Source organism: Carettochelys insculpta, chromosome 5 (genome assembly GCF_033958435.1).
Source record: "Carettochelys insculpta isolate YL-2023 chromosome 5, ASM3395843v1, whole genome shotgun sequence".
Taxonomy (NCBI): domain Eukaryota; kingdom Metazoa; phylum Chordata; order Testudines; family Carettochelyidae; genus Carettochelys; species Carettochelys insculpta.
In genome coordinates this window covers 46,343,856-46,364,789 of record NC_134141.1, presented here as the reverse complement: position 1 = coordinate 46,364,789, position 20,934 = coordinate 46,343,856, and the positions used below count along the sequence as shown (strand labels likewise).

Below are 20,934 nucleotides of genomic sequence, written 5' to 3'. Positions count from 1 at the left end.
ATTTTTAAAATACTGTATACACAATTTTATTTTGACTGCAGAATTCCCTCAAGAGTAAAGGTCACATTCCACCATGACATACTATAACTAGCATTATTTTAGAAATAAATCTCACACATGCAAAACAGGATTTTACAAAGTAATCAGTTACTCATTTACCAGCTTCACGTGAAATCTTCAACCTGTCTCAGATGGCATGTGACCAAGATCGGAAAGGGGGGGGGAAAAAAAAAAAAAAAAGACGACGACGACTTTACATTCTCAAATCAGCAAGACACCTAGAGATATTTCGATTTCAACATGTCTCCTCTGCACATGCACTCTCATCCATGGAGCGCCAGATACAGTGCACCAAAGAAAATACAAAATCCTAAAAATAATCAAATATGCTCTTGGTGCTGATAACTCAATTAGCTGCTGATGAGAATCCTGGCTTAAAAATAAAGTATTGTAAAATAAATAGAAAAACCTGTTAAATAACACCTTTTAGTACACAGCAGCTTGGATACCACAGCAGTCTTGTTAGTCCACCTTGACCATCATCCAATCTCAAATAACGGTATTGCCAGATGTTTCAGAAAGTGGTAAAAAAGCCATAATCCCAAGTCTTGAAAAGTTCTTTATCTGCAGGACATTTGTATTTTTCCAACCCTTTCATATTTTTATTTTAAAAATTACAATTGTAGCAGTGACAGAGAACCAGCTGAGAACACAGACTCCATTCTAAGGTTCTGTACCTACTTGAATATTAACATTTGCGGCATCAAAGTACAATCTACGACAGGCCAAGCTCAAAAAAAGCCTTATACCATCACACTGGGTGCCTCTGTATGGTTCCCTGCAACTGGATGGATTGACTGGATTCAATACTCAAGAACTAAGATTATGAAGACCGTTCTAGGACAGCAATTCTCAGGACCTAAGTAGTTCGGGATCCAACAGTAGCAATCAACCCTTACCCAAGAAACAGTAGTGCGAATGCATTGTTTCATTTACTATAAAATATTCATATTTAGACAATTAGAGGAGAGATTATTTAATTCTCTCTCCTCACAGCAAGTATTTTATCAACTACAGTCTGTTTACAAGGGGGAGAGGGGTACACAAAGTGAGGGTCTTATGCTCATCCACCTCATTAAAATGTATGTGTATTCACTTTTATACACCTGTTAATAAAGTTTTTACATTCTACGTACTTTTCTTACACGTGCTGAAAGGGTTTTTCTTTTTTAACATGAATATAACTGAAATTTCCATCAGTATGGATTACACTAGACCAATCTGGGGTCCCTGCTTATTGAAGGGATGAAAAATGGGGCTGGGTGTAAGAAGTTTGCTCACCACAACAGTTAACATATGAAAAGCATTCTGACCGGTTAATAAGTAACTCAGAACAGGCTATGTCTACACTAACACCCCGCCTTTTGAAAGGGAGCTGTTAATGAGACACTCCAGAATATGCAGCACCTCATTAGCATAATGGCAGCTGCGGCACTTCAAAAGCGCCATTTTCAATTGAATATGGCTCATCCACACGGGGTCCTTTTCCAAAGGGCCCTGCACACTTGAAATCCCCTTATTCCTATAACCAAATAGGAATAAGGGGATTTCAAAGTGTGCAGGGTCCGTTCGAAAACGACCCCATGTAGACAAGCTGTGTGAGATTGAAAGCGGCACTTTTGAAGCGCCGCAGCTACCATTATGCTAATGAGGTGCTACATATTCACTGCAGTGTCTCATCAGCACATCCCAGAGTATCTCATTAGCATCCCCCTTTCAAAAGGGGGGTGCTAGTGTAGACAGCCACAGTGTTTTAATATGTGCTACAAAGAGCTGCAGGAGACACATTAAAAATCCACTTTTGGCTTGAGAGCCTCAGAGAATCACTGTTCTTGGCATTAAATCGCAAGAACCTTACTGATTTGGGACTGAAAAAGGAAGAGACAGGAAGGGGGAATATGGGAGACAAAAACCCATGGCAACTTCTTGAGCAAAACCACAGCTTTAAGCAGCTCTACAGCTGTTTACATCTCACAGAACTTGTAGATTATACCCAGCAACACTTCCCAGCACAAGACCCTAGCTCATTTCAGTTTCTCCCCTCTACCACAACTTAACATACTGACATACAAAATGACTTCTCTCCCTGACAACAAAAAAAAAAAAAAAAGAAAAAAATGATGGCAGGACAACAAATATGGGCGGGCAGGGATGGCGGGGGAAGAGATGCAAACATCCCATGCAATGTGAGGATAGATATAGAGTGCACAGAATCCACATTAGGGGAACTGGTATGAAGGGTGAAAGGAAGTGAACAAGTTCACAAGTAAGTTAACTCAGAACTACAGCAAATTGGATGAAGGACCTTCCAGTTTCTTGCAGAGGATTTCCAACTGTATCACTTCCAGCATAAAAAACTTAATGCAAGCTGGTGGTGGTCCTGCCACTACCAATCACCAGAGAGTCCATTCAATTCAAGCCCACAGGCATCCTCAGACTTCCTGATGCACATGTCTTGCTAAGACCTCTGTCAAAATGCAATATAGTCCTCTGCCTGTACATTCATGGCTCATTATGCTATCACATCACAAGTTAGAGGGCACACTAGTTTGGAAAAGCTATGTTGCAATGTACATATCTGTGAACTCCAAACCACCTCCATTGGTACTGCTTGGAGTCACCTACAATGGAACAGACACTATTCAAGCACTTAAAGAAACGGCAATATCATGGAGGATTTCAACCTGGGGGTACACATTTAGAGTTCTCTTGCTGCCATTCCTTGGATTTTTCTTTATTTGTTTTTTAAAATTAAGTCGTAGACCCAACTTGGGGCAATTCTTCATTAGACTTCACTGTGACAGAGAACGATAAACTAGCCACCAAATTTTATAAACTAGCAATTACCAGTGATCATAACAATTACTTGTGTGACCAAAACAGTCTCAATCAGTAGACTTTTTAAAGGACTAAGTTTCCCAACGCTGAAAGGCACGGTGAGTTAAAATTTCAGTAAAACAAAGCTGTATAAGAAATCTTAACTAGATGCCCAAACAAAACAAACACACACAGTTCCTCTGTCAGTAAAGAAGGCTTCAATGGTTAAAAAGAAAAGTGGAAGGACCAGAACTTTCATCCAAGAGTTTTAGTAGCTATTGATGTTGATGCTCAGTTTAGCAACAGAAGGATGGTGGTTTGGGGTGCGGGGGGAGAAATCAGAAAGACCCAGTACTAGGAAAATTAGGAGGTTGAATGAGAATACAGAAGTTTTACAACTCATCAGTGCCTCTAGGAATTCTTATTTTATTGCGAAATTGAAGCAATACAAAAAGTCTGGTGGCAAATTACATCATTCAAAAGCCATCAATGCTTTCTATTGTTTCTCCTAGCAATTGCCACATTACAGCCCCCATACCATCCTTGTAAATGTTTTTCTTCACAGGGAGCTGATTTCCTCTTCATAAACAATGCTCTTAATAATCAAAAGGAATTAAGGCAAAGCTCAAATCAAGAGAGCTACAACCAGGATAGTTTGACCATGTGACTAATGCTTTATAAAGTCAAAACTGCTGATTGTAGGTAAGAGGATTTCAACTAGCATTATGTTCTTTAAGCATAGGCTTTAAGCCAAATGACTTGCAGCAGATACACTGCTAAAAGTTACAATTCATGTTGCTTGTCTCCATTATTATTATTAGTTTCTCTTCACTTTAAGGAAGTTTAATGTGATATTGAACAATGTTTTCTGTCTCCCAGTTAGTAAGAAGTAAAAAGAAACACACTACTAGATAAAAGCAAATGTTATCTGCAGTGACAGTGGACAAGTTACCCAAACAAAAGTGATCTTTTAAGAGCTCACATTCTTTGTATTGGCTCAATGAACGTTAAAACCATACGTCCCGCTAGGCCTAGAATATTAATTATCAAATGATGTTTAGAAGCCACAGGACCAAAATCTAGCAGACTTTATACTTCAGCTCTTTCCATAGATTTAAAGATGTTAGCTTTCTAACAAAAATGGATAAAACGTGTCAAACTGACAGTAAACATTGATTGACTAGACTGAAGTAATTTTAAACAGGAAGAGCAAGAAGATTAATGTTTGCCATATATATAAACTGTTAAATTTATCAGCTGCACTCCTCTGCAATCAGCAAATATTTGCATCCCACAACTCTATTCCATTAAGGATCCTCTTGTTATGGAAACAAGAGATGTGTTTTACAAACATCAGTTTTTTTTAATTAATTCTGAAAGGAAAACGGTGGTCAGTTTTTAGATGTATTAAATATACATCCACCTTGGCTGTCTACGCTAGCTCCAGAACTTCGAAAGGCACTTCATGGCACTTCAAAAGTTCCGCTTTCGATCGTGTGCGGCTTGTCTACACAGGGTCCTTTTCGAAAGGGCCCCACAGACTTGGAAATGCCTTTGTTCCCTTATTTGGTTATTGGAATAACGGGATTTTGAAGTGTGTGGGTCGTTTCAAAAATGACCCCATATAGACAAGCCACACACAATCGAAAACAGTACTTTCAAAGTGCCGTGGCTGACATTATGCTAATGAGGTACTGCATATTCATGAAGCGTATCATTAGCATCTTTCAATCAGGTTCATTATCATGCACCTTTTGAAGTTCTGGGGCTAGTGTACACATAGCCCTTGGCTCAAGTGATAAGTCAGTTCCTATTCAACCTAATGGGCTATACAGACAATCTTATATGATGATAGCGATGTTGGTGAGGAAAAAATAATACAAGAACTACCTTAGTATTCAATAAAGGAAAACTGCCCATTTAAATGCTCATTAGCAGAACCTACCAAGCAACCAAGATGATAATGTATTTTCCCCCATCAGAGGCTGGATACCATCTGTTTCTCTCCCACACCAAAAAGATGCATCTGTTCTCTCACATGAAAAGGTCAACTACAAAATGATGATAATCCAGAATGAACCAACAGCAAGGGTGGTGCACGCTCAGAAGTCTGTCAAGACTTGTGAAAGCCAAGGATCAGATTCCCATCTTGTTTAATTGGTACAGGTTCACTAATGTTAATGGAGAGAGATATACACCAGCTAAGCATGTGACTAAAGGTAAGTGTAACAAGCTATGTAATTAATCAAACTTTTTTCTGAATCCAAATATCTCCAGTTTTAATTTCTTGTGAGAGCACTATGCCCAGAAGAGATCATCCCAATCTTTTAAAAAAAAAAAGCCAAGAACAGAGAGAAAGCCATGCTAGTGTATATACTATCAAAACAAAAAAGCAGTCTAGTAGCACTTTAATAATTTATTAGGTGAGCTTTCGTGGGACAGACCCACTTCTGCAGATCATTAGCCATACCAGAACAGACTCAATATTTAAGGCACAGAGAACCAAAAATAGGAATCAAAGTGGACAAATCAGAAAAAAAATTATCAAGATGACCAAATCAGAGAGCAGAGGGCGCGGGGGGGGGGGGGGGTAGAAGAGGATCAAGAATTAGATTAAGCCAAGTACGCAAAAGAGCCCCTATAATAACCCAGAAAATTCACATCCCAGTTCAAACCACGTGGCAATGTGTCAAATTTGAATATAAAGAGAGAGAGTAAGGTGCAGATTGTTAAGTCTCTGTGGAATTCTTCTAGAGTCTCTGTACCATGGGTCCAAATCATAAAGATGTCATCAATGTATCTTGAAGTAGAGGAGGAGTAATAGGGGATGAGAGCCAAGGAATCGTTGTTCCAGGTCAGCCATAAATATATTAGCATATTGTGGGCCCACGCAGGTGCCCATAGCAGTTCCACTAATCTGGAGGTATAAATTGTCCCCAAATCCAAAATAATTGTGGGTGAGAACAAAGTTACAGAGGTCAAACACCAGATTGGCTGTGGCGATATCCGGGATGGTATTCCTGATCGCTTGTGATCCATCTTCATGTGGAATATTAGTGTACAGAGCCTCTGCATCCACGGTGGCAAGGATGGTGTTGTCAGTAACTTTTCTGATGTTCTGTAATTTCCTCAGGAAGTCAGTGGTATCTCGGAGACAGCTGGGAGTGTTGGTGGCATAGCGTTAGAGGAGGAGTCCACATAACTGGATAGTGCAGTGGTAAGGGTGCCAGTACCCAAAATGATAGAGCGTCTGGGGTTCCCAGGTTTGTGGATTTTGGGAAGTAAAGAGAATAATCCAGGTTGGGGCTCCGATGGTGCATCTGAGTGAATAAGGTCCCAAGTAGCAGCAGGGAGTTCCTTAAGTAGTTGTAATTACCATTGTTTACAGTCAAGCCCTTAGGTACAATTGCATCTGATCCTATTGACAGAAACCAAAAACGACAAGATCTTTACCAAACATTCATAAACCTGAATTACCCACCAGGAGAAATAAAAACAAATCAACAGGGCCAGACGAATACCCAGAGACCAGCTACTCCAAGATCGACCCAAAAAAGCCAAGAACAGAACACCACTGGTCATTACCTACAGCCCTCAACTCAAACCACTGTAACGCATCATTGAAGACTTACAACCTATCCTTAATCAGGATGCCACACTCCAGAAGGCTCTAGGTGACAGGCCTGTTCTCTCCTTCAGACAACCTCTCAACTTTCTAAGGATTCTCACCCACAACCACAGTCTATACCGCAGGAACACCAGTCCTGGAACTTTTCCTTGAAACAAAGCCTGCTGCCAACTTTGTCCACATCTATGCTGGAGATGCCATCACTGGACCTAGCCAGGTTATTCACAGAATCACGGGCACATTCTCATGTTCCTCAACTAACATCATATATGCCATCATGTGCCAACAATGCCCAGGTGCTGCGTATATTGGACAGACTTCAAACTCTCTTAGACAAAGAGTTAATGGGCACAAAACAGACATCAAAACACTCCTGACCCACAAACCTGTTAGCCAGCATTTTAATGGAGTGGGCTATTCTGTTAATGACTTAAAAGTCTGCGTTCTACTGAAGAGGAATTTTCACAACAGTCTTGAAAGAGGGACTGCTGAACTCTTTTATATTCAAATTTTACACATTAACATGTGGTTTGAACTGGGATGTGAATTTTCTGGGTTATTATAGGGGCTCCTTTGCATACTTGGCTTAATCTAATTCTTGATCCTCTTCTCCCCCCACTTCTGCCCCTCTACTCTCTGATTTGCTCATCTTGATAATTTTTTTCTGATTTGTCCACTTTGATTCCTATTTTTGGTTCTCTGTGCCTTAAATATGGAGTCTGTTCTGGTATGGCTATGATCTGAAGAAGTGGGTCTGTCTTACGAAAGCTCACCTAATAAATTATTTTGTTCGTCTTTAAAGTGCTACTGGACTGCTTTTTTGTTTTAAAAAAAAAAAAAAAAAGAGATTTCATAAGGAATGGGAAACTGATTGGGAGGCACCCAACAGGAGTGAAAGAATGCAGAGTTGGCAGTAACAGACTGTGGTCCTTCAAAAAAAAGAAAAAATAAAGGAAGTGAGATTAAGTGTCATTTCCCTGAAGATACTATCTGTGCCATTTTCTCACTCCTAGGTCTTCTTTCCTTAGCAAAAGTCTTCAATTCATCCACTGACTCAAGTGTTGTGGTAGAGCATTATCAAAACCCAACGTCATGGCTGGGTTTGCCACCACTTTCCATGTGGGAGGGGAGGGGAAATAAAATAAAAGCCAGTCCTCTGAACATTTCTTCTTTATCACAGTAAACAGAGATGCTCTCACTAGAGACCATGCTTCCTCAGGCATTGGTCCAGTTGTCAGAACTGAACTCAGTTATTTTTAAACTATCATTTATCTTCATTTCTGGTCAAGCCTAGAAGAACAACACTAAACACAGACCAGCATATTGATTCCTATCCCCCCTCCCTCCCAACACACAGAACAAATATTTTTATACTTACCTGCCACCTCATTTTTTGTGTTTGTTTCTTTTCCCCCACTCCTCTTGTGATTTTGTTTTGGGTTTTCTTTTTGATGTTTTTCCTAATGTCTCCTTATGAGACTTCTTTTTTTTCCTAGACATTTGAGCATCTGTCTGGTCCCATAGGTCAAGGTCAGGGCAGTAGCATGGGAATAGTAGCAATGTGCCAAATCAGAGTAGATTATGCAAGTGTTTAAACTACAATCACATATGCTCCACTTAGCTCAGATTCCCACCCCTCTCAATGCTTCATGAGGCTCCTGGAACTGAGCTCCTTCTTGACTTGGAGGAGAGGGGGCAAAAAAAGAGTAGTGATCCTCTTCCACGTCTCCATACACAGTAAAGCATGCTGACCTGCATGATATAATCCTTCCTCATTGTTTGATTAGAGAGCGAAACAGCTTTTGTTACATAAGAATGGCCATACAAAATCAGACCAAAAGGTCCATCTAGCTCAGTAGCCTTTCTTCCAACAGTGACCAATGCCAGATGCTCCAGGGGGAGTGAACTGAATAAACAGGTAATCATCAAGTCATCCCTTCCCTGTTACCCATTTCCAGCCTCTGACAAATAGAGGCTGGGGCACCATTCCTACATATCCTGGCTAATAAGTATGGATGGACCTATCCCCCATGAATTTATCTATTTCATTCTTGAACTCTGTTAAACTCCTGGTCTTCACAACATCCTCTGGCAAGGGTCCCACAGGTTGACTGTGTGCTGTGTAAAAATGTCAATGATGAATACAAGAACAGACTTCTCTGTGCTGTTATTTCAGGCTCAGACAGATCTCTCTGCATTATTTAATCTTCAAAACAGGAACTAAGTAAATTTTCACAGCCATAGTCACAAAAGACTTTCCCCTAAAAAAGCTTAGGCCTCACAGAGGATAGTGGCAGCTCAAAAGAAATGGTGAAATAATACTGTCATGTACTCCCCTCACTCCTAACTAAAGCCCAATCTGTTCCTGTACCTCAGTTTCAGATACGTTATTTGGTTCAACGCTATTTTAGCTTAGTAACTATTGAAGCATTCGGCGCACACATCACTGGATGGTCCAGGTCTTCTGCAGTACGTAAGCAACCTCTTGAACTGCGTCTACACAGCATTCCCCTTCTGGAAGGGGAATGTAAATAAGCAAGATTGAAAATGCAAATGAAGCACCAATTTACATATATTTTGTCTCATTTGCATATTCCCATGAGATCAAGCTTCTAGGAGAGGCTTTTCCTGAAGCAAAAAACAGCTGTGTAGACGAGGTTCCTTGGGGGGGGGGGGGGAGGGAGAATTGCAAAAGAACCCCTCTTCCTGAAACAAACATGGAAGAAGGGTTCTTTCAAAAACAGGGTTTTTAAGGCACACTTAAGGCAAACCACCCCTTCTATATCAAATAACCAGTTTACATCAATGAATCTTAAATCTCACCTTCCTACATTCTCAAGCTTGAAGTGCATAGGGCAACATTTCCAAGTCTCATTAGATGTTCCACATGACCTAATTACTCCTATCCTCCATTATATTATGGCAAATCTCACTGTTCTAATTTTGTGGTCATCACTCTGCACTAGTGGACAGTTAGACTCTCTCCATGCTTTTATTGCCTCCAATGATGTTCACAATTGCAGGGATGGAAAGGGAAAGAAGGGAGAGAAATTCAGCATTAGAAGCTCAGGCCTCAACCCCAGCATGCCAGTCCCTCTTACACTGATGCTTCACAAACCAATTTCAAGGCTCCACCTTGAACAGGGGCAGGCTGAAGATAGCATATCACCCTATTTGGGCTTAGATGGAGAATCAGAGGATCTAATGTTGAATACATCCCTATCACAGTGGGCCAGAGAGACAGTAACTTTACAAGGAATAACCTTGTTCTCTGGTAAGAATTTGGGGAGATGGCTGCTAAGGCTGCCCAAGGAAAGTGTTGATGCCAACACTGTAATCTATAAATGGACACAGCTGAGGTACCCAGGAATCCCTATGAAATATAATCATGTCCTTACGTCCACCATGAGTCAGGCAGTGAGAAAGTGTGGCTGACTTCTTACAGTTGCTCCAGTCCCTGAAGTCAGACAGAAAGGACAGAAAAGAAGCCTACTGGCCAAAAGTCAGCTTGTGCTTTGCAAAAAAAAAAAAAAAAAAAAAAAAAAAATCACTAGCCTGATCAATTCTTTAATCTTCAAAAGGCACATACCTATCACATCTTGATAAATGTGCAATATTGGACACTATATATGGTGACAAGGACACATCCTCACTAGTGAATGCCCAAAGGTCTGCAAGCACCTGGATTCCCAAAAAAGTTCCCAAGTAACTGGTATCCATAAGAAAAAGGCAGTTTGCAAAACCATGTAAAGCATATTACAAGAACACAAACAGCAATGAATCTGTGAAGGCCTGCATCTCACTGGAGAAGTCCCTCCTTCCAGCATAGGATAAGGTTGGTTTTGCTGAGACTGAACTTTTGTCTCTGAGGTTACTCAAGTTTTCTGGAAGCCACTTGATTCAAAAACCTAAAGCCAAAGAATATTAAAGACCCCTTTTGTGAACAAGATTGGCTAAGAGGTCTGTTTGCTGAGCCTTTAATGAAAACACCATTACTTGGATCTCCTTCTAGGAGGCAGACTGGACACCTTTTACTCCCCATGGCCCTTGCTGCTCAATTCAGATACACACATCTTAAGTATTTTTCTGTGGGTCTGTAAGATTAGGTTTCAGAAAGCCACCACCTCAACAGCATGCATTTAATTCCTCCTCCCCCATATCTCCTCCTTCCCGCAACACACACACACCACTGAGTTTACAGATGCCAGCAAGAATTGGGAAAGAGCACTCAAGCCAGTGCCAGAAGATGAAAGGCTGGTTACTCAAGATATTTCCTGACTCTCAGAATCCAGGAAACTGCATCGCTATCTAGTCAAAGTAGTTCAAGGTCATTATTCCAAGACTCACCACACTTCTAAATGAGTGTACATCTTCTGTAATTTGAAGATTCGTACAAGTATATAGAGGTATTACAACAAATTCTTCTGTTTGGGACGTCTGAACAACATGGCCAATTACATCCTGCCTTTTGCAACTGCACAAGTTTTACCTTTTTTATTAAACGGATTGTGAGTTTGTGCGATACTTGGACATTTGAGAAATTAAAGACAACACTATGTAGAGCACTGAAAAATAAATGTGTGTCACCACTGGGGTGGCATTGTTAGAATTCTAGGACTGACTGCTAAGGCTTTGGGTTATGGTAGGACTCCATGTATTTCACACAGGTTGTAAAGTCATGGCATTCCATGACACTCTGCAACCTCCATGAGTTTTGGCTTGCTCTGGTGGTAGCTGCTCAGGCAGGCCCAGGGACAACCAAACTGGTTGCTGTTGGAACAGTCGTGCAGCCAGCTGCCCAGGAAGCCCCGAAGTCAGCTGCTCTGGCCACTGCTAGAGCAGCCTCAGGGCCAGCCACACCAGCCACTGCTCAAGGGGCCCAGTCAGTGGTTAATGCAGCTGGCCCCAGGGATTGCCTGAGCAACAGTCCCAGGGTCCTAATGGAAGCAAACAATACAAGGATTTTCACAACACATTAAGGTAACTAAACGACACGTAAGTCTCTTCAACATAGTATAATAGGAAATATTTTATTTTAAATCCATTCTTCAGATATCTCTTGTCCAGATTGTGCCAATGAGAGATTTGTACCATATAAGCAAGAACTATGACTTCAGAACTCCATGCACTGAGAACATGGTCTATTCAGAAACAGTCCCACATCAGACAGATATGAAAATACAACTAAATCAAAAGAACCTTTAAGAGACTTAGCATTACAAAAGGCAGCCTTGGTTCAAGTAAACAAAGCATGGAGAAACAAGTGCAGGCAGCCTTGCAGTACAAGAAGATTTCCATTCCACAAGATGTTCCTAGCTGCCATGTATGTGGCAGAGAAGATCAACATTATGCAGTTCATATTATAGAGTCTTTCAAGTGGTCCCTAGATAAGGAAGAATCAGAATAGCTCTGACTAGTGATGGACACAAGAGATATATTTCCATATGACTTACTGCTAGAAGCTGCCACTATTCTCATGGCACGAAGAAGACCACATTTCCTCTCCACCAGCCCAACTCAGTCTAGATCCTGAAATATTCATGAGACAAAATGTTCAGTGACCATATAGCAGCCCAGACAAACTTAACTGTCACAGACCACTAAAGGCAGTCCCAGCAGTCCACGAATCTAGGCTCAGATCACTCAACTAGGGTACCATCCCAGCCCAAGCATAAAGAATAACATTTCCAAAAGCATGAATCATTTAGAAACCTAAATCCTCCCATAGACTTTCAATGGTACATCGGCACTTTTGAAAATGGTCCTCTCCAACACCAAGCCTACGACCATTTTCCATATGAACCTATAAACTTTAGAGAGGAACGTCTGCAGGGAGGTACAGACAGGCCTAAGTGAACTACCTCTACATAAGAGGTTCTCAACCTTTTTCTTTCTGAATCCCACCCCCCCACACACCCCATTATAAAAACTCCACAGCCTACTTATCCCACACATTTTTTTCACATAAAAGCCAGGGCACACATTATGGGCTAACAAGCCACAAGGAGCCACATGAAGCTAAGCTGCTTAGGCTTTGGTTTCTGCCTCAGAGGGCAGGACACTAGGTCCTGGGCTTCAATACTACGTGGTGTGATTTTGGTTCTCTTTTCTGTCATGGACCCCAGTAAGTCTAATGTAAGCCTTGTTCACAGCACGCCCCCCCCCCCCCCCGCCCCGCAACATGCCCGCAGCCCTCTACATGAGAACAACTGCTCTACTCAACTCAAAACACTGCTGGTAGTCCACCTGCAATCCCAAACAAAAAGTCTAACTCCATCCAAGTTTGATGGTTATTATGGACTAACCAGAGATAAACCCTTTAGCAATCCTTGTTTTCAAGTTAGCACAGGGATTGACAACCTTCTCCCCCACACACACCCAAAGCATCCTATGTCATCAGATTATTAATGTGGTCCTGACAAATCTGATGAAAGTTCATACTGATCTATTCCATACTTGGACTTTTTATTATAACACACACAACCCTCTGAAGGTCAGTTTTCTGGTGGCAGAAACTTTAGGATCTTAGGTTGGCTCATTCTAAGCCAATTAACCATTTCTCTTATGCCAGGTTTTAAGATAAGAGTGCTGCAGATGCATCCAATATGCCTCTCCTAAGGAAGTACACATTAACTGGGTGTTTAAAAACCAGACAGGGTATTCCTTCCATACTTAACCCACAAAATATGTTCTACCCATTTGAGACATCACTCCTTGAATGCTGAATGGATACTCAAAATAACTAGCATACAAGTTCTCTTGTCTCAGGTCACCCTTCACTGGGGTCCAAATACATAGAAGGCCATGGAGCTGATTTTCTCTGAAACCTCATGCCACATAGAGCTTCTTCAGCTTCACTCCCCTTTGAGAGGTCTCAGGCGCCCTATTTGACTGTGTTGGTATGCCATAATTGAAAGACACAGGGTTGGCCCATGTCAGCTCACTTGGGCCAGCTACAGAAATTTAACTGAAGCGTAGACATGGCATGTTAGGCTCCTTCTTAAGCAGGAGTAGGGAAAGAGAGAGAAATATACTCTACCAAGCCCACTAACCACTGGTGCCAAAAAATCTGTCAGTATATTGTGCAGATCTCCATATCATCAGCTTCCCCTATTTATTACCCACTTTGATGAGCAAAGAGTCAACAACATTGAGACTTAACGTACTGAAGGAGGCATCTACGTTAGCACTTATGAAACGAATGGGGTAATTTGTACCTCTTAGAACTATTGTTTCAGGTTCTGCAAATGCAAATAGATGTGACTTCATCACTTAGCCTCAAACATGACCCAAGTGTATTCCAGTGACCATAACGGACTTCTCTTAAACAAACACAGACAAAACCAACAATACCACACACACACAAAAAAGGAGGGGGGCATGAAAGAGCTGCCTTTATGCTACAGTGTTACATACTAACTGAATCTGAAGCCCTGATAAAGCCTCCTCGTCTTCTTGGTACTCTTCCCACACTCATCCCAATGATGTTAAAAGGATCATCTCCAAACAGCTGTCTAATTGTACTTCACAGTGCAATAACCTGGTTGGCCTGAAATTAGGCGGCCATGTGTTAACGCTCAATGAACTGACACAAAACTGCCCCCGTTGCTTGTATGGAAATACCTTTGAAACTGTCATCTCCAAAGAAAATAAAATATTCTGTCAAAGGACTGAGAGCACAATTTCTTGGCTTTGACTTCCACGACGGGATCCTGTTTCAAACTCATTTTTCTCCTGAGATATCCCTCATGCTTATCACGCAGAAGTGAGAATCCTACAGAGGTGATGGCCCCAGTTCTCAGGTGTCTTGAGAAAAAGTAGCTCTGTTGGCAAGAGAAGCTCTCCTGTCACTATAGCTTTGTCTACATGAGGAGTTCATTCATTGTAACTGTGTCAGTCAGGGGTGTGTATTTTCTACATCCCTGAGTGACAATAGTTACATCAACGTAAGTCTGTAGCGTAGACCAGGGATAAGATTTAAACACACAAAAAAACCCACACCAATAGCAGCCTTAATGATGGCAGATCCAGCCACTCAGATTCCCCTTTGCTTGAGGCAACTATCATGCACAATAGAGCTTCTGTAGTAGGTATTGCCATAGTTCTCAACAGGGAGGTATGGCTAGGGAAGAGACACCACAGCCAGAAGCCCAAGTCTGACCGAACCCATTGCCAAAATGACCTCTACAGGATACTGGCAGCCAGCAAGCTGCTCTAATGTAGAGCAGAGACCAGGCTAGCAATTGACAGCTCCAGGTAAACATGAATGTGGCTGGAAGTCACTTTTGCCATCACTTCAAAATTTGTACCAAAAATAATGTGGCTAAACTGGAGAATTTTGCCAATTACCTCTAAAGAGGAGAATATTACTTCCCTTTCAATTCTGCTACCCTGATACCGTCACAATGTCAGACTCCCATTTGGACACCCAACTTTCCTTCTAAGTCTTGAAGTATTTCCCCTACAACTAGTTTGCTTCCCCCACACACTGTTTTCGTTACAGGTACAATATTATCAAAACAAAAAAGCAGTCCAGTAGCACTTTAAAGACCAACAAAATAATTTGTTAAGTGGTGAGCTTGCTAGTCTATTGATCATCAAGAGCATCTTTCTCCATAAGGCTTTACCCTCCCTTATCCAAAAGGGCAGAATAGAGTGTTCAGAAAGCAGCATTTATTAACCATTCTCTACTCTCTGTTAAGTATCAAGGGAAGACTTGTCTCACAGATTACCCAGTTAGGACTGCTCTCATATCAAACAAGGATAGTAAAGAGTTGCAACGTGTGAAGTGCAAGAAGTCCTGTGGCACCTTATAGACTAACAGATATTTTGGAGCATAAGCTTCCGTGGGCAAAGACGCGCTTCGTCAGATGCGTGAGTCTCGTGCATCTGACGAAGCGCGTCTTTGCCCACAAAAGCTTATGCTCCAAAATATCTGTTAGTCTATAAGGTGCCACAGGACTTCTTGTTGTTCTCAAAGACACAGACCAAACATGGCTACCTCTCTGGAACTTGTGAAGTGTTTCATTAAGGTTGTTTATTTTCCACAGTTTTTAAAATCCAAGAGTCAACAGGTGAAATTCATAAGGTCATCTTCTGTCATTTGTTTCTAAATGTGACACCACAATGACATATGAAAAAGGTAGCATTGCATGGCTTTCAAAGAGGTATATAACAGAAACACGTGGCTGCAATATTTACAGGGAGGTAAAGACAGAACCACTAAACGCATTTATACAGAACATGCACATATATTTAGAATGCCCAAATTCCTTTAAGCACACTAAGTACATCTGTGGCACAGTGGCGGTCTACCCAAAACAGGTACTTCCCTACTTGACAGGACAGTTGAGAGGATTTACTTACTTTTAAGTGCTTTGATCATGGAACACAGTGAGAAAGTTAAGTATTATTCAATGTGCAGAGGTCCAAATATAAAAATTATCTTTGCATACACTTTTATACGAGGTTGTTAAAAATTAGAGGAAAATCATGTATCACATTTACTTTTTCAAACACATATCTTGTGATTTCTGTTTCAAGTTTCTTTACATCGACACTTGACTACTTCAAACAAATTCCTGACAAGTTTTAAAATTACTGTATTTGAATTTTTTTTTTTAAAAAGTGTAGCATAAAATAAGAAGTGGTTAAGTTGTACGATTTGTTTACCTACATTATACCCCTCCTGCGTCCCCTCTTCATCCCCTGAGCAGGATAACAACTCAGAGTTTTATTAAGCTTCCATATAAAATATGCTGAGGGAATATGCTTGTTTAGAACAAACATGGAAAGCTTCACCCCAAACTGTAGTTTAAAGAAACTGAAAATTCCATGAAGTCAGAGGTTAAGAATTAAATTGATTTCAGCACAGTAATTGAAGAAGCAAATCCATGAAATCCCGTCGAAGCTCTGAGGTTCAAATTTTCATTTTAAGGTTCAAATTACCTTGGCCTGTGATGGAAAGAATATTTAAGTGCTATCCCTCTTCCCAGTCCCTCCCATAAGATTTTTCCCCATCCTACATGTTGGATCAATGCCAGACACTGAAATATGAACACATACTATATATTGCATATATGAAAGGAACTAAAGCAATAGTAAGTGGCCCTTCCTGTTCCACATTAATTTATAAACAGGATTCCAAGGGAGAGAAACATGAATGAGATAAGATAAGAAAGATGATAGGAACAACAGTATTGTTTAATTGCTACAGATAAGATAGAAAGCACACATACAAAAAGTTTTATAAAAAAGAAACCGAAAAACAGCACATTTCAAAGAAGTGTGTTAGTGTTTACATTAGATAGACTTGTGGAAGCTTCAGCATTTTTACCCATGCATTTATCCATTTAAGTGGCTTTAGATTCAAAGTTTTAACAGGACTTGTCAAGCCTGCTCTAAAGTGCACACCAAAACAAACACTTAAGACATAATTCTAACCCCATTGAAATAAATGTAAGTTCTATCACTGACTTGAAAAGCATCAGGATTTCATTCTTTGAAACCTATGAATCTATACCCTCTCCAGACTCTTCCCACTGCCTTGGGTGAAAATATTTAACCTAATCTATTTTTATGAAGTTATGACAATATAATTTGTTCACAGCATGTGGTGCTCCTACTAATCTTAGCCAGAGTTATGTAGGTCATACAATGAGACTTTTTTAAAAAAGTATTTAGAATTCAGCATGAACTTAAAACTTAACTTAACATGAACTTAAAACTGATTAAGTGCTAAATTAATTTAGATGAAATTTTATTAGAAATACGAGGGGGGAAAACATTACTATAGCTTTGTAGTAAGTACTAATCAGTAGAACAAAGGGGAAAAAAGTTCCTGAAGACAAAACAATGCCATTAAGCACAACTGCTAATACAAAGCATTCAAAGCTAGAATGGAAAAAGAGGCCAGAAAACCAAAATGTCCTTTTTTTTAAATCTCCTCCAAAGAGTTTTACCAAAATGTAACCCACGTTTTCCAAGTTTTAGCTAAATCAGAAACAGCTTTTAATTGGTATTTTAAGAGTCTCTAACCCTATTCCTAAACACCAACCAAGAGGCAGGTTTCCTTCAGCAAGAAATCAGCATCTAAAAAATATTCAGAGATTATGAAAAAGCACAATATGCCCTTGTTAAAATGTAACCTGATCCTAATATAAGGCAAGCCATAGAACTCTCCTTGATTTCCCTTTGAAATTGATTCTCTCTACACTGCACAGCCTTTAACAAGTGTTATCTCCAACAACATTACTGACTACTCCAAAATGTGGCAGACGCTTACAATTCTAAGTCTTAATAACAGAGAGAAAGCCGTGCTAGTCTACATACTATCCAAACAAAAAAGCAGTAAGTTAGCACTTTAAAGACTAACAAAATAATGTATTAGGTGAGCTTTCATGGGACAGACCCACTTCTTCAGATCTGCAAGAGAGCCCTCAGAGAGGTAGACATCAAGCTGGACAACTAGGAAGAACTAGCAGAGGACTGCAGCAGATGGAGGCAGGGGTTACACAAGGGCCTTCAGAAGGGCGAGATGAAGATCAGACAGCTAGCAGAGGAGAAGTGAGCGCACAGAAAGCACACTAAGGACTTGCCAGATGCCCACCACATCTGCAAGAGATGCAGCAAGGACTGTCACTCTCGTGTGGGTCTTCATAGTCACAGTAAACACTGTAAATGAAGTCCTCAATTGAAACTATAAAGGGCACGATCAATAGTCTATGCAGACTGAAGGATGCCTACTGCTACTACTACTACTTTAAAGTGCTACTTGACTGCTTTTGTTTTAATTCTAAGTCTTGTTTTCACAGTCCCTACAGCTAGTACATAGGTTCCATTAAATTCTATTAGAAAAATGGACAAGAAACTCAGATACAATAATAAAACTGCATTCTCCTTCCCTACCACAACATTGTTTAATTCAAAATAAGGGGTGAAGAGCAATGCGAGTTCTTCTATTTTTGTGCAAGAAAGAAGAACAGAAGCAGCCTTGATAATTTAATGATGACATCCTGCATTGGGGACAGGGAATCTCTTGCCTTTTTCTCTATCTACCCCATCACAGATACAGCTCACTCAGTGTTTTTGGAACAATTTTTACAGTGGAGGTTGCTGACAGCCACTGAACCAAGCTCTTTACAGAAGGGAAATCACTTCAAGTCAGAGGGTGCTGCAGCCCTCAGGCAGAAACACCCACCTTTTTCCAGCACCTATGCTCACAGTTGCAATAAAACCATTCCTTCTTCAAATCAAATAAAGAATTATGACTGGTTTCTGCTGTTCAGTGTCCAAACTCCTACACACCTTCATATCTCTGAATGACAAGTTGGTGCCCTTTCCCTTCTAACACAACTGGAACAGGCAGCGAGAAGGGAGAACAAAAGTTGTTTCTCGCATTAGCCAAATCAGAAGGGAGCTGGGAGGAGCGAGATCAAAGGCCCCCGGCTTCAATCCAGCGCTCCGGGCTCAGCGCAACTCGGAGCTCTCTGGCTCTCACGTGGGAAGAAGGTGGAAGGAAGCGGAGCGACTCTCAGCTCTGGCACCACCGGAGAAGGCTCCAACGCACCCGGGCTGAGGAACTGGGGTGCCCGCGTTCTCTTACCTTGTCCAGCTCATCGTGCAGCTCGGCCAGGCTGGGCCGGATAAGCTTCTCTCCCAGCTCGGCGGCCGTGTGCCGGTAGTGGTCTATCCTGGGCACGGCGTCCATGGTGTTGTGGCCGAAGGTGCGCAGGTAGTAGGTGTTGGTGTGGGTATCATAGTAGTAGTGGTGATGCCCTCCCGGGCCGCCGCTCCCGGAGTGGAGGCTGCCCTCGCTCAGCACCGTGTCGCCGCCGTTCTGGAAGCTGACCCCGCCGCCCTCCGGGACCCCGCCGTGCTGGGCCGGGCTCTCCTCGCCGGCCGACGGGTCCACGAAGTTCACCCGAAAGCGGCCTTTGGCTTCATCGCTGCCCTTCCCCGTCGCGCCGCCCTGCCCGCCAGGTTCCTGGGGCTCGTCCGCTACCGCCCGGCCGAAGCCCTCCGCCACCAAGTCCACCTGGAAGCGGCTCTGGCTCGGGGTGGGACCCAGCGGTCGGCCCAGCGCATCACCGGCCGCTGCAGACGGAGACAGCCCCGCTTCGGGCTCCGCGCCAGCGACCGGCGCATCCCCAACTCTACCCGGCAAACGCGGCGGTTCCCCAGCGCCTGCCGGCGGCGCCGCCGCCGCCGCCTGCTGCTGGGGGAGGCCAAACAGCGGCTGCTTCCTCTCCATGTCTCACAGGAACGACGGACCCGGCTGCCTCTGACACCCGAGCGGCGCCGGCTCGCTGCTTTAACGTCCAACTACCAGCCGGGCTGCCCCGAGACCACGCAACGCGCCGCGCCCGCCCCTCCCTCCGCCGCTGCGCCAGGTGATGATGATGCTGTTGCCGGGGCTGTTCTGGCTCCTGCGCCCGCAACAAGCCCTGTCCCCGGAGCCACCGTCCCCGCCCGACACCTCCTGCTCCCCCCGGCGTTGGCCAGCCGCCGCCCGCTCCGCACTGAGCCGCCCGGCACGCCGAGCACGGGCCCACGCCGCGGCACGGCCACCCGGAACAGGAGGCGGAGCAGCGCTCGGCCGGCCCCAGGCACTGACAGCGCCGCGCTGCGAGCAGCCGGCCGAAGAGGCAGGGCTCAGCCAATAGCTGCTCCGCGCCGCCGAGCGGGGCTGGGTCTTTAAAGCGACATGAGGCCGGGCCGGCGGCGGAAGTAGCTTCTCCCCGCCTCTTCACTCCCCCGGGGGAGTTACTGGCGGCCCGGCCCCGGGACTCGTTCACCTTCGGGCCCCGCGAGCCGCGCCGCCTCCTTTCCCTGGCTCGGGGCGGGCACGGCAGCTGCGAAGCGCCGCCTGCCTGGGAGGCTCCTCCTGCCCGGTCCCGCCAGCCACGCTGCTGCAGGAGACACTCGGCTCTGGGCGGATGCTAGCGCCGCCGTATCCGTCTCAGTCTCAGTCTCCGTCTCCGCTCGCCCGGAGGCCTGGGAGACGCCGATCGCTGTCCTGGCTTCCTCTGGGCCGGACCCCGCGCTGGCGGCCGATGGTGCCGGCCGGCTCCGTTCACGCCCCCGGGCCGGGCCTCGCCTCGCGCTGGCTCCCTCGGTTTGAAAACTGTCCGCCAGCCGGGTCCGTAGGCTGCGGCACGGCGGGAAGTCTCGCGAGAAAACCCCCGCGCATCGCGGGGTGGGGGGTCGGAGACCTCGGGAGTCAGAGCGCGGGGGCAGGTCCGGGGATGCGGGAGCCTGGGGAGCTGGGGTTCAAACTGCGCTTTGGGGCGCCCCCGCCCTTCTGCAGGCGGCAGGGTCCTCCCCAGCAGCGGGTCCTGGGCCGGGGGCTGGGGGCTGAGCCCCGCTTGGCTCTCCTCTGCGTCTGCCAGCCCCGCTCCGGGGCTTGGCGCCCTTGCAGCGCGGGGACT

At 43.7% G+C, this 20,934-nt stretch overlaps 1 protein-coding gene across 2 annotated transcripts in view; it reads right to left on the bottom strand.

Moving 5' to 3' along the window:
* The window catches only part of SLC12A2 (solute carrier family 12 member 2), a 114,406-nt gene extending 94,541 nt beyond the window's left edge, over positions 1-19,865 (bottom strand). For both annotated transcript variants that reach the window (XM_074995038.1, XM_074995039.1), the window contains exon 1: positions 19,110-19,865. In XM_074995038.1, coding sequence (XP_074851139.1) covers positions 19,110-19,757 — 648 coding nt within the window. In that variant the 5' untranslated portion in view covers positions 19,758-19,865. The remainder of the gene's footprint in view (positions 1-19,109) is intronic.
* Positions 19,866-20,934: the final 1,069 nt, after the last annotated feature.